This window comes from Dermacentor albipictus, chromosome 1, assembly GCF_038994185.2.
Source record: "Dermacentor albipictus isolate Rhodes 1998 colony chromosome 1, USDA_Dalb.pri_finalv2, whole genome shotgun sequence".
Classification (NCBI taxonomy): domain Eukaryota; kingdom Metazoa; phylum Arthropoda; class Arachnida; order Ixodida; family Ixodidae; genus Dermacentor; species Dermacentor albipictus.
In genome coordinates, this window is record NC_091821.1 from 205082541 (window position 1) to 205097618 (window position 15078).

Here is a 15078-nt window from a genome sequence, read left to right on the forward strand (position 1 = left end):
CAGTCGCGCTGTCATCACGCGCCCCTTGACCTTAAAGGCCATGCCAAACAGTTTTTTTTCTATTTGCCAAATCACGGCACGCGATGGCAATCTCGAAGGCCATGCCAAGTGCTGCGCGCATATAATTAATAAGGCTGCGAGTTATTCTATGTGAGCGTGCGCAAGCTGAATGTGAAAAACAGGTTTTTAACCGACTGCTACATAATGAAGTTTTCTAAAAGCTCGCCGCATGGAGCTAATATGAACGTCGCCACTGGCATTGTGGACGTGGTTTATCAGCGCGCCGCTACGCAACAGTGCGCCTTTTGATGACATATCGTGACATGCCCGAACAGTCTATAATAAAAATGCGTATAAAATATGTTAAATATGTAGTCTTCATATTTATGCCTGATATTACTGCTATCCGCCACACAGCTAGGCTAGAGGCAACTCGGGTAAAACAATTGAACACCAAATATGTTCAGCAGCTCGATTTCCATCCAGTCCAGGGGTACACTCAAAGACTATTTATTCCTTGCAAAAGATTACAAGGAAAGGACTCTTCGCTAACAAAATGGTTCAGCATAAAGGGAGCAAGAACACAGCATATTTTCATATTAAAAATGCATTAATTCTTGTTACGAAAATGTTCTTGCATTAGCAGTAAAATTAAATTTTGGGGTTTTACGTGCCACAACCACGATCTGATTATGAGACATGTCGTAGTGGAGGACTCCGGTTTAATTTCAACTACCTGTTCTTGAACGTGCACCCAATGCACGGTGCACGGGCTTTACTTGCATTTCGCCCTCATCGAAATGCGGTCGGCGCAGTAGAGATTTTGATCCCGCGACCTCGTGCCTAGCAGCGCAACGCCAAAGCCACTAAGCACGCACCACGTCGGGTTTAATAAGTTCTTACCCTGTTCATAATAGCTAGGTGCTAGCGCATCATGGTGCTGGACATATTTTTAAAGGCAACCAGCCAACAGCGCACAGCTCTTCCGAAGCTTCGTAAATTTGGCACCTGACGTACCAGCTCTTCAAGAAACGTCCAAGAGCGCTCCTCAGGCCAATCTTACCCTCCTCCCCACTCCTCCCTGACGCACTCCCAACAGATCTTCTGGAGACGCCTCCAGACCCGCTCTCTCCCATCCCCTCAGCTGCTATCCCACTACTGTGGCACCTCCCCTACATGCTCCCTATGCGGAGACCCTCACGCCACACTCTCCCACATCCTTTTTGGCTGCCCTTCCGATCCTCCCCCGCAGGGACAGCCCGCCATCTCAAGCTGGGAGGACTGGGAGGTACTGCTCTCGTCTACGGACCCGACATCGCAGGTTACTGCGGTGGCTCGGGCTGCCGACGTCATGAGCAAAAGGAGCATGAACGTTTCGACGTAGTGCGGGACCGTGCGGTGGTCCAGGGACCCAGAAGAGTCCAAACTCACATGCTATGAATAAAGTTTTTCTGTCTGTCTGTCTGTCTCAGGCCAATGGACGATCGTACCTTGCCACATGGTTAAAAACATTGTTAAACAAACAGTTGCAGTAAGTGCGTGTTATTCTGCTCACAAAATAGGTTCATAATTCAATTTACTGCCGACATTTAACGAGTGACACCCACGTAAAGTGCTTAACAAACCTGAAAATATTTTTTTTTTAGATTTTTCTCGTTCTCAATTTATAGATTTGACACACTAAAGAAAACAATTTCATGCAACTGACAAAGTATTCTTTTAGAACTCCATTTTCATTAATTTCATCGTAATAGCTAGGTTGACTATTTGATGAGAAAAAAAAAAGAGATATAGAAAAGCTTTATTGGTGCAGTGGTTATTATTGATGAGTCACAATGGACGAGCCTTCTAGCCTTGCCGTTGACCAATGTATTACTCTCACTGCCCGGTCCGCTAGCCATTTCTGGTAATTCGGATCCGGGTTGAGCAGGTTGGCCTCCCACTGTGCCGTGCATCTGCTGTCTGGTGTTATACCTTTGAGTTTGGGATTGTGTGTGCAGTACCACAGCGTGAGGAGTAAATATACCCCAGTGACCGCAGTGCGGGCATTGTGGCGTTGGATAAATGTCCTAGTAATACTTGTGTAGGGATACCAGGACTGGAATTAAGTGTGTTTGCGTGGAGCTGTCGGTGTAACAGCTGGCGAGTAAAGGGTGAAGAGGCGGGAATCTGCTGCTAAGACGAAGCTCGCGCAGGATCTATCTGTAGGTCACGTGCAATGAAGAACAGTGAAGGGGATGCGGCCGCTGTGTCTGGGACTAGAGGGTAGATCTTTTATTGCCAAGTCGAGAAGCAATAGGGACAGGAATGCAACTTCAGGGGTGCCTATCGCTCCCAGCATGATTATAGATTGGACTTGAGACCCCCTATAGCTAGCTTTGCCTACCGATATTGTAAGAACACCCGAATGTAGTAGTATGTTCTGGCACTGCAATTAGTTTTCGCTAGGGCACAAAGTACGCCCGAGTTCAGGACGTTATCAAAAGCCCCTTGGTGATCAAGGGACAGCATCACGCGTGGTTGTATGCAGTCAGGGTGGAGGTATATACATCCCTGTAGACCAGCAGAAGTACATCGATGGTGCATGGTGAATGGTTTTCACCATTCTTTAGGCTTGGTGAAAAAACAGCCTGCACATAGCATACAATGCTACAAAAAAAATTAAATTAAGTTATGGGGTTTTACGTGCCAAAACCACAATCTGATTATGATGGTCACAACAAGAACAAGGTGAAAGCTGGAGCCAACGTTTTGCCAAGTGGACTTGCCTTCTTTGAGGTGACATATGCTTTCCTCGCCACAGTATATATAGGTGGGGTTCTTCTAAAAGAGAGAGGGCGTAAGGTGGGTGGGTGCGGAAACGAGCGAAGGTGTGTTAATGGCAAGGGGTAGAATTGAGAATGAAGGAGTGCTGTGCACAAGGCCAGGGACATGGCCGTGTGTCAGCCAGCGTGTCAATGGCGTGCACAGCAGCCCTCTATTACCTTTCACTGGTGGTCGCGGGCTATCGTGTCTCTGAAAGAGATAATAAAAGAAGCACAGAAACCAGTGCTTGTGAAAAAAAAAACAAGAAAATACTGAAATCGAATAAATAAATAAATAAAAGAAAAAAAACTAAGCTACCAAATTTGAAATTTAGCATAGCAAATAGATTCTAAAGCTCCCTGCCTATTGGTTGCAATGTCTTGAGCTTACAGATAAGGTACGAGTCTCTGTATTTTCTTTCTCGTTCAGAACGGAAATTTGACTAAGATGTAGAGTTCATCAAAGTTATGACCTGGTTCGTTGAAATGCGCGGCGACGGCTTTGGGAAGCTTTTTAGGTGTGTCCGCGCGATGTCTGTTTAATCTGGTGTTCATTGATTGTCCCGTTTCACCGATATGTTGTGTATTACACAAGGAGCATTCAAGCATATAGATCACATCCGAACTTGTACAAGTGAAGCTAGATTTGACATCGTGTATATAACTATTTGCGGTGCTTTTAATTTTAATGTGACTTTGAAGGTGCCTGCAGGTTTTCCACCTGGGGCGACAACATGCTTTTATTATGGGGGAATGATGTTGGCTGACTTTTGTACGCACTAACATGTCTTTAATGTTCTTGTTGCAGCAATAGGTACCCCTCGGTACATCGAGGAACACTTTCCTCAGACACTCGTTACTTGATAATATTGGGTGGTATTTTTGTAGGATGTTATGTTTGGGAGTGCATTAGATTTTGTTATAAAGGCTGGTGGTCAGTCAGATTTTGGTGTAGGCTGTTTCTTCACTCATTCCGACTGTCTCTCCAATTTTGATGTGACATCATAAGCTCTACTGAGAGCAACTTGTGGATTGTTTCTTTCTGCTAGCATTGTTTTGAAGTAATTTAGGTGGTGGATGTAATGGTGGTCTTCGCTGCAGATTCTTCTTACTCGTTTTGCTTGTCCGACAAAAACTCCTTGCTTGCAGTGTCGTGGGTGACGACTGTTGTAGTCTAAATATTGCTGACTATCCGTAGGGTTCCGGTAAAGTGTCGTTCTCAGTTTTCTGTTTTCTATGTAGATCGTCATGTCGAGGAAGTTGATCTGACTAGGAGAGGGGTGAGCAATAAATTTAGTACTCGGGTGAAAGCGATTGAAATGGCTAATTAAGTCAGTTAATTCGCTTGTGTCATGTTCCCATATTATATATATGTCGTCAATGTAATGAAGTAGGTGTGGGGTTTTAAATCGTAGGATTTCAACAGGTCTGCTTCAAGCTTTCCCATGAAAATGTTCGCATATGTGGTAGCGAATGGTGTTCCCATGCTAGCGGCGAAAGTTTGCAGGTAGTGAATAGAATCGAATTCGAAATAGTTGAGCGTGAGAACTAACCTAATGAGCAAGAGGTAAACTTCAGGAGCGTGCGCTTGGGGATTGATTGCGAGGGATTTAGAAACAGCTTCAATTCCTTCAGTTTTCGTAATGTAACTTTTGTATATGCACATGCTTACACATCTGTATATTCTTTGCAACTACAATTATTCATTGGCACTGGTTCCTCATGCTGGTCAATTGCAGAGCTCAACACTTTGTGTAAAATGCCCAAAATGAAAAAAGCTGGCAACCATACCTCATAATCCCATTTCATTTTCAATTCTCATAATCTGTCGCTCTGAGTAAACAATCGCGACAATGGCTGCACGGCAGCTTCCAAGCCAATGACGAAAGGCATAATGAATGAACTGTAAAATGGATTGTCATGAAACATGGCCCCAGGCACTTTGCTTTGCAGCAAAGCAAAGCACATGTCCTCATGATATGACTAATTAAAAATGGGCCCCTCGGTCAACCCCTTTTCTTTTCGTGTATTACATAATGAGGGTCTTGAATACGGTAACATGGTAGAATAGAATACGGCCTTCAGGTAGCATGGTGGGTTTATTGACCGGTTGCCTTCACCCAAAAAGATCACATTCTCGTGACGCCTGCAGCAGAAAGGATGTTCCACATCCGCCGCCAAGGTCTGTGAGTGGTGGTGCTGGCTAACACTCCCAGAGTCTACTAGGAAACATAAATACCCAAGAAAGTGGATGGAGAAATGGCGCTGCGGTAGCTCAATTGGTAGAGCATCGCACGCAAAATGTGAAGGTTCTGGGAGCGTTCCCCACCTGCGGCAAGTTGTTTTTTCATACACTTTCATTTCCATTAATTTATCGTTTCTTTATTTAATTTATTAAGCACAAGTAATTTCCCCTATGTTGTCCTTGGTATCAGTGTTTGTTGGCTTCTCATGATATGACTAATAAAAATCAGGCCCCTTTGTTAATCCCCTTTCTTCTCGTGTATGTGCAAGCAAGGTCACATAAGTTTGAAACCTTATAGAAACAGACATTTTTACCACATATTCAAGTTAATTAAGAAACTGAAAATTTTAAGACAATTAAACATGTGAAGGCTATACGGTCAAGCCTCACAATAATGAAAGCTTGAGACAACTAAATTCTCGCACAACAAAATATTTTTGTATCCCAGTGAACACCTATAGAATTGAATGCATTTCACATCTCTCGACAACGAAACATCACTTAACTGCCGTCTGGCATCAACGAAATCTGCCAGAAGATTAGATCCCATGTTACCTACCCATGTAAACAGAGTACAAAAAGTGTTCAAATGCATTTGCTCCCGACTTAAATTGCATAAAATACCGCCATAGCGCGCTTGTAAGGCTGCCGCCATCTTTTGTTTAGAAAAGCTGCAAAGCGCTGGATGCAATTGCATGTGCCGGGTATACAAGTCATGGCTATAATGTTTTTGTTTTTATTATTGCCTGTTTTAAATGGCATGGCTGCATACCTCTATTGACATGTGACGACGGTTTCTGCATACCTAGTGCAGTGCATAACCTGTGGCTTGGCGAGAAAAACGCAGCAATAACAAGGAAATCCCATCCCACCGACGTGGACTTGTTTATGGTGCCAGCGTTGATGGTGCTTGAGATGGCAGCCACAGTGTGGGCTGCTACGCCTCCGGCCATGAGTGAGAAGTGGGGTCGCATTGTGACCACGAAAGTGATCACTTGAGGATACGGGTCCCTTGCTTCAAGAGCACTGATTTCGGTACGACTATAGAAAGGCATCGCATGCGGATTTGGTGTTGCCTAACGTAGATTTGCATGATGGGGCCGTATTCTCAGTCAACCTTTTTTGAGGATACAAGATACTATCACTTTCGTGCTGTGCACTGGATGTGTTGGTATCTACGGGCGACAGCATGCATTGGACAAAAAATGTTGCATGTGGGGAATGCAGTTTCTGCCCACACCTTCACGTCCTGTGCTGAGTAACGTGAAATCTTGTGAAAATGATCATATCTCTGAAAGTGATTGACTGAGAATGCCGCTCCATGGCAGTGCTGCCATTGCTGACCAATGCATGGGGCGCATTTTGTGCTGTCGGTATAGCAGTTATATAGCCTCAAGCATGGCTTGCCAAAGTAGGAACTTTGACAGTGAAGTTTAGTGCTGCGACACATTCCCAGTATGTGCTGTCTCAATTCACAACAAAATTTTTGTGAAAGAAAATTTTTTTTCTTTTTGTGATGTTCTGCTGCATACAGTCCATTTAGCTTCCCAGGCGCTTGATACATTGTTGCAACTCTTTGATGTCTGCGTCAATGGCATCTGCTGCATGGCTCAGACGCTCATTCTGCTCCTGCAAACAGAAATACCGGGGCACTGAGAAAACGAATGGGACTTTGCTAGTGATATCCACATAATGTCGGGCGCATATTGTAATATGGTGATGTTACTGAAGACAACACCATGTCCACTGGATAAAAGTGTTTTTCTCCAGTGGCCATGAGAACACACACACATAGGTGTATGTGGTGGCAGCAAGGCCTCCCTTTTGAACTTTTTGGGGGGAGGGGGGAGACCTAGCCTCCATCAGCATGAGGGTTCCTTGTTTTTTACAACCTATGCATTCTAATGGAACCCACAGATGTGCATCTGCATATACCAAGCGACACCATGTGAGCATTTAGAAACTGAGCAGTAGAACTGTGGTGATACCAAGGAGGTGATACCCTTTACTCAAAGGACTATCGTATTTAGTCAAATATGGGTCAACCGTTTTTTTTTCTTCTTTTTCAGAAATGTTGCCCAACAAAGTCACAGTTTTGCCAGACAGGCGAAGTACTGATTGCAATAGCAAATGATTAGTCAGCTATACGACATAAGGTTAGTCGTTTTATGAACTGCATAAGCTGCTGTAAAGATTCACCCACTGACTAAATTAACAAGCACATTGTCACGTGCGCACAGGCAACAGGAACACATCTCACTCGATGACCATCGACATTCGCTGTCAAAACGCTGGCGTGTTGAAGAGCAGCAGCAGTGGCAAGCGAATTCCCCTTCGTGCCGCTTCTCACTTCAACACTAACTACAGGCACACGAGAACACAGTGCACACAAAGACGTCAGCTATCTCAGGTCAGCTAGCCTTTGAACCCAGCACAGACTGCCTCCAAAACGGGACGCACGTGGTCACGCTCAGCCACCGCAGCTGGAGTAGAAGAGAGATGTGCACTAACTTGCCCCCTCCCCCCCTCTTAGTGCGTGCATGTCATCTTGCTACCTCCCTTTGCGCGCGTGAGAAGATACCACTGCATCACGCCACCATCCTTCTCGGCTCACCCTCGCAAGCTTTCATCCGCACCTACAGGACGTGGCATGCAGCCACAAGGTTCTCGCACTTGGACTTTATACGGAATGTTATTGCAACGACGACAGTGGAAATTTGCCCGGAGTGTCCAAATAATTGCTATAGCAAGTAAATGCATCATCAATGTATATTCATAACCAAAGAACCTCATCCTATACTTGTGAACAAAGCTAGCAAAAGTACAGAGCTAAGGGAGTCTCTGCGTCAAGCCCACCGTAAAGCCAATCTGGAGATTATTGAGACTGTGTTTAAGAAACATTGCATATCCAACACATTCGACGGCACTGAGAATGACATCGTTAATGGTGCTGAGTGCGCCTGCGAAGCATCCGACGAGAACGACTTCTATGGTAGTTGCGACAAAGAGTCGGCGTGTAGCATCCACTTGCAAGATTTAGTAGCGGAGCTTACAGTAAGTAATGGTGTGTCATGTTCAAAGTTCGTCATTTTTCTAAAAAGGTATGGGTCGACCTATATTCGTGCTCATCCCATATTTGAGTAAATACGGCAGTACACTTGTCCCATGTTGCCTAAGGGACAAGTGCAGAGGAGTACACAAGAAAAGTAGGGAAGAGGTTTACAGAGCGTGAGTGACCACAGTTTAGCCGGACAGATCTACTGATGGGGGTTCCAGTGACAGGATTTGCATCAAACAAAAGCTCTTCCAAATGTTCTCCCCCAGCTGGATGAAGCTTGCGTCTGTCACCATAGATGGTTGGGTGTTTAGCGGGCTGTTGCTGCAGGCTGAGAGATTTATGGCAGAATGCCCCAAGTTTTCAGAAGCTATGTGTCTCTGCTAAAAAAGTGCTTGGAGTCTTCTTTTCATGTGTACATGTCGCAAGTATCAAATAAAAAGATATAGTCTTGGCCCATGTTTTAATGCAATTAGCGTTCTTAGCCTACTTCAGCAACTTTGTGTCTATCTATCTGGCCTCTTTACGCCGCTCTTCCCAGTGACCCTAGTTGTATACAACTGGGGTCATCAGGTATATGCTAGCTGCAGTCTTGCCGAGCAGACAACATGGGTCACTGGGTATGTAACCGAATTGACAATTTGCTGCTGGCTGCTGCCCGACCTAGCAAACATTTTGAGTCACTGAGTATTAATGAATGAATGTGTGATGTTTAGTGGTGCAAGGGCCAGGTATGGCCAAAGAGTGCCATGCCAGTGTTAATGAGTTTGCAGTGGAGTTATGATTTTTATGAAGTTGATGAGACGTGGGTGTAAAGGGGCCTTAAATATAGTCGCTATAAAGTGCATAAAATCTATGTGTAATAAAATTATGGCGATGACAAATGAGTGGAACTATGAGCATTAAGATGCATTTTGAGAGAATGATATGATATGTAATATGTGTCTGATGCTAAAATTGGCTACAGCACTACTGCCTCATTAGAGTCCTTGAAAGACAAGGGCCTGGAGGCATGTGCTATGCAAAACACCATAGCAGTATCCTCTGGCAAAGAGGACGCGCCATGAACTTAATGGGCTTATAACATGCAGGACAACATCATTCAAGAAATCGAGGACTGCTTTGGTGTTAAAAAGCGGTTCCTCACCAAGAAACATAGCCGGGTGAAGAGGGATGCGATAACGGTATGCACGAGGAAAATGTTTCTTTCTCTCAGCTTCGCCTTCTCTCAGCAGTCACTGAGTGTATTCCCAAACAGACAACTTGCAACTCAATATTTACATAACATAAACATAACCATGAATATCTATCTTTACCAGTAATGAATTACCCATCACCAAATTACATATTTACCACCACATGAGTGCTAATTGCATTAATGTAGATAAATAATCTCCAAAAGGTCTGTCTAGCCTCTTACACCACTCGTTAATACTAAACAATTTTTAAAAATTTATCCAGTGTTGGGCAAATTTGAACCTGTGCCCCATGGATTCCTCAAGCACAGCAGTACGACGCTTTAGCACTGTGCCACAGATGCCCATGAGCAGCGAGGGATTAATTCTCAGCATTGGTATGCGCTGGTGCACAGCAGGTGCACAGCAGGTGCAATCTCAGAGGTCACACAATCTCGGAGGGGGACCTCCCACATGCCGCTAGATGGTTCAGGCGTCCAGAGGGAAGCGCGAGAGATGGGCACGGTTCTTCACGTTTCAGCGGCGGCAATACAGTGTGTCGCTATACTACTTAAAAGCTAACTGCATTCAGGTTGACAGTCGTCATGAGATGGGTTCTGCTGGAATTTTTTGGTAATATTTATTTGTATCTGTTTTCTTCCTTAAAATTAGTCCTGTGCCTTACCACTGTCAAAAGCAGGAATGTGTGGGAGGAAGAAGCAACTGTGTGTTGAGGAAGACTAAGGAAAACTTGCAGCGTGCCCAGAGGGAAGAGCAAGAGAGGAGTACAGTACTTGGCTGCAATACAGGGCTCATACGTGACCCGTTTTGACGGTTGCAATACAGTGTGTTGCTACATTTCTTTAATGCTAATCATATTAGTGACTACAGTCATCGTGAGATGACTTCTGCTGGAATTTTTCACTATGTTTATTGGCATCTGTTTTCTTACTTGAACTTAGCTTTGTGCCTTACCACTGTCAAAAGCAGGAATGTGTGCAATGCAAGCTTGAACTGTGTGTTAAAAGAAGAACAAGGAAAACTTGCTTTATGTTGGCTAAATCAGTCACCAGTGGCCAGGATAGCACTAATTCCGTCTGTGCAGGGGCTTGTAGCTGGAAATGTACAATATTATTTGGTGTTGCAATTATTTAGATGTTTGGTAAAGTGCAGCCCATTGGATCTTTGTTTCACATCAATAAAATTACTTTCTTGAAGCCACTTCAGCCCAGCTACCTTACAGAAGAGCCTGTGGCACACGTCGGTACATTACAGTTGCTGGATTCATCATCGCCCTTTCTCACAAGGTGAGATGCTTTTCTCCAGGTCAAAGAAAAGTCCTAATCTCTAGACAAACTATTGTTGTTTCTTTTTATGTTATCATTCTGCTTTTGCCTGCCCACACTAAGAACATGTCAACCTCACTTGTAGCAACTGAGCACTGAAGCTGGCAAGCTGGCTTAGCACCATAAAATTGAAGAGGAACCTGACCGCCATCGCGTTAGTACATACTACGCAAAATAGAAGAGGAAAGGTTCATTGTGGCTCCTTTTCTTGCACATTATTTCAAGCTTATGCAAGGAGGACATTGGCAGCACAACACCCTCAGCCAGATGTACCACGATTCCCCTTTTATAACTTTTTATTTCATTAATTATTTGCCCCCCTGGGAGGCTATTTTGTAATTGTCTACCTAGTGGACATGTACATTTTGGCTGCTGCTGATGTGCTGATTGGCTGGGCTGGGGGAAAGAGGTGAACACAGCCAGTTTCCTTCCCACTAGTTCAGCTCTAGCCACTCGGCGGTGGCCGAAATGGACAGTCCACTAGGTGGACACTTACAGAATACCCCTCCTGGTCTGTTCTATGCAGAAAGGTCACATGGCTACTTGCTTTGTGTACTTGCTCACTCAACTCACTGTTTACGTTTTTTATTGGAGCTTTTCTAACGCGTTTGGTCTCTCTCCCATGTACACAGGGAGTGAACAGCGTCATCTTCACCGAAGGAAAATTAAAACATAGAGAGGATAAAGGTAGACTTTTATGACAAACAATGCTGTGCTGTGAGCCATCCACAGCAGCTCACATGAAAAGACAAAAACAGATAGGTTGGTAAGGGAAAAAGTGACCGGAAGTGAAAAAGTCGCAGCACACACTGGAGGCATGAAACGAGCAGCACAATAAGCAACCCCATATTTTTCTTTCTTGAAAGGCTGAAAATCATAGTTCTTTAGAGAGAGACAAGCCATTATATTGTCCCTGTGAATACCAGTGACAGTACCGTTTCTTGTGCACACAGGGAACATCAGCAACAAGGTCCTCAAATTAATTAATTTTTTTTAATTATGTGGTTTTACGTGCCAAAACCACTTTCTGATTATGAGGCACGCCGTAGTGGAGGACTCCGGAAATTTCGACCACCTGGGGTTCTTTAACGTGTGCCTAAATCTAAGCACACGGGTGTTTTCGCATTTCGCCCCCATCGAAATACGGCCGCCGTGGCCGGGATTCGATCCCGCGACCTCATGCTCAACAAGGTCCTCAGGAAACACATACCGGCCAACATGCGAACCTGCCAACTTGACTTTCTGTGGATCAGCACATATTCACTTTATTAATGATGAATTGCCTTTAGACACAACACACAAGAAGCAACGAACTTGGAAGAGCAGTGACTGACAAGCAGCACATTGTTTTGAGATAACCGACTTTTGCAGCGACTTTGATGTTGCCGATTTTGTCTGCTATGGGAACTTATCTGCATAAACCAAGTATGCCTCTGATGTTATTTCACCATCAGAAGATTTCAAAAAATATCTTCAGAGACCAACCAGCTAAATTTTTTTTAAATAGTCTTTTGTAAAATTTGACACATTTGTAATATTGGAGAACGCAAATTCATGAACTTTACAAAAAATGATTAGGAGTTGTCAAGTATAGAAATAAGAAGATCACAGCCTGGCTTCCAGAAACACATGCAGCTTTCAAGAACAATTGGATTGCGCAGAGAGAGGACAAGGAAGAGTAATGTTCTTGTGGCTGCCGAGTTCTCACTAATAAAACACTTTCGCAGTTTTCTAAACAGCAGAAACATGGGCCAAGAGCGGCTGTCAGGAGTTGGAGCGCTTCCAAATATGTCAGAGCTGTTGGCCTTTAATTGCACTGCGAACTACAGAAGCCAGTGCACAAAAAGTACCCTTACTTGGAATAATCTGTTTCAATGATTCTTGTGTTTGAACAAACAATTATGATGGGTGTCGCATGATGACAACCACAAAAAGTGTTGAACGACCACAAAGCCAGGTTCCCGAGTTCCATCTGGACATTTCTTGGGTGGAGTAGGATGCCATACATCTATTCGAATTGCCCTGTGCTTAGTGAATGAGCTCGCTGTGGTTGAATGCTAGTACTGAGCTCTTGCAGAACCAGCCCAGCACCTCCTGCACGAGCCCTACACTGCCTCTTCGGTGAGTACAGAGAATGCTGTAAACTCACTCAGCATGAAGCCAGCACCAGGCAAGACGAATGGCGACATGCAGATGATGCCATATTGCATTGGTGAAACAAATCATAGGGTGCAGAACCTCAACTAATTTAGGAAAAGTAGGTGGATCAAACGGACCTCCTATGTAGGGCAGTTGGCCACTGAATGTGAGTGAAGCTTGCCTGTCATGACCCTATCAACGATAAACTTGCCACCTTGTCATGAGCCTACCAAAGTCTGCCTGTGTTTGTGTCTACGTGTTGTAATAAATTTTAAGGTATGTTTATGGAATACATTTATGTTTGTGTAGAGGGTTCATATATAATTCCGCATATATTCTTCCTAACGCATTATGACATTATGTACTTGTTACCTGCATATGCAAACTTTTCGCTGCCTCGTAAGAAATTTGCACCCTCCCCTTCCATAGATGGGAAACTCTACATCTACACACATGCACACCCCACCACTTATGTGAGCAAACAACATTCTGAACAATTCTTACTCGAATCAGGTCCTGGAGGTCTTTACGGTTTGAGCCCCCGCTATTGGCAACAGGAGCTTTTTTGCACTCAACGATGTCACGCACAAGCAATGCCAATGACTTGCAATCTCTGAAAGAGCAAAAAGGTCAGCATGTAACTACAACCTCTGCATGCTTCAACATGGCGAGTTCCTCCATGGTAGCAAGGCAAGCTGCTATACTCTGTCTCACCAACTCTGTGCAGCAAACACTAAGGCCCCTGTCAGCCAGTTGCGTGTTAGAGAAGGGAAAGGTTGCCAACTCTGGGCTATTAGCCCAATCAGGTGCTGTGTACCAATCTACATGCTGAGAAAACACTTCAAATCGGAGCTAATGAAAATATTGAGGTTTAAACATATAAAATACAGCCTAAAAGCTTTCAACTGTACCTGTGACTTAAAACTTATTAGTACGCACCAAGTGTGTTAGTGAAGTGTTACAACATAGACAACTGTGCATGTGTTACAAAGTTAATATGTTGCCCTGTATGAAGGCGCTCTTATTTCATTGTTTCTGACAATAATGATTTGAAATAGGCAAAATTGCTGAAGAAAGAGAGAGTGACTGAGACAAGCCTTTATTAAACAAAAATAAACAAAAGGGCATGTCACCTATAGTGCTTCCAGTGGGGTGACTAGATCAAAAGTCTATTGTATCCCTTTGGCAGGTATGACAAGCTGTTGTACACAGCTTTGCAGTAAGAAGGGTTCCCTCTTGGAACAATCCAGTAGTTTAATGTAATGAATGAGCCCTATAACCCAGCAAGGCAGATGTTTCACAGTGTGGATAGGACAGACATTAGTTGTTTTCCAAACACAATTGCAAGAAATAATTTATATAATTCATGCACCTCAAGTATATTTCAGTTCAGGTGTGGAGTCCATATATGAAGACGCAACAAAACACTCCAGAAAATTCAGGATTGCAAAGCTGTTGTGCTGCTTCTATGTCTTTAATCACTTCAGGTGCTGTGTGCCCAATTGTACATGTCAAGACAGCAAAAGCATTGATAAAATTATGTTTAAAGCATATTGCATAGATCTTGAAATACTTCTAATTGGACATGCAGTGTAAGCTTGAATAATGTAATGTGTTTTAGTAAGACAAGTTGGAAAGTAGGTGGCTGGGTGTTTGTTCTCGGTGTCAGTATGTTATCATGTAGCAGATTCACTTGTACCATTGTTTTTAATGTGATTAGAATTCTTTGCCAATTTTTTTGCACAATGTTTTACACCAGGCATACTTTTTAAAGTGCCTGGGCAGGTGCTTACCAAGTATTAAAATTAAATCCCGAGGTTTTACGTGCCAAAACCATGATATGATTATGAGGCATGCTGTAGTGGGGGGCTCCAGATTAGTGTTGACCGCTTGAGGTTCTTTAAAGTGCACCCAATGCACACTACAAGAGCGCTTTTGCATTTCGCCCCCATCAAAACGTGGCTGCCGCAGTTGGGAATGGAACCCGCAACCTCGTGCTCAACAGCGCAATGCCAAAGCCACTACCAACCACGGCAGGCGCTTTTCAAGTATGACGGACATGAAATAGTTGATGTTCTTATATATGATGATCCTGTAAGAGATTTCGCATGCAGTGCACATTCTCTAAACTTGACTAAACTCACTGAAGAATTGAAATTCTTAGTCTTGTTGGATGGAAGTACGGGACACACATTTGCCATACAGCATTTGCTCTCCTGCAGAAATCACAGATAATTTGAAAGATGGGTTACCACATGCACTTGAGCAAAGGCCATGGTTGTTTAACCCCTTCCGTGCCACATTATCTGAAATT

The 15078-nt window shown here is 43.8% G+C and overlaps 1 protein-coding gene across 1 annotated transcript in view; it reads right to left on the bottom strand.

Moving 5' to 3' along the window:
* Positions 1 to 6532: 6532 nt before the first annotated feature.
* LOC139054159 (uncharacterized) overlaps positions 6533 to 15078 on the bottom strand; it is a 31539-nt gene continuing 22993 nt past the window's right edge. Inside the window, exons 5-6 of the mRNA XM_070530788.1 lie at positions 13269 to 13377; positions 6533 to 6678 (exon numbers count right to left, since the gene is read on the bottom strand). Coding sequence (XP_070386889.1) covers positions 6589 to 6678; positions 13269 to 13377 — 199 coding nt within the window. The 3' untranslated portion in view covers positions 6533 to 6588. The remainder of the gene's footprint in view (positions 6679 to 13268; positions 13378 to 15078) is intronic.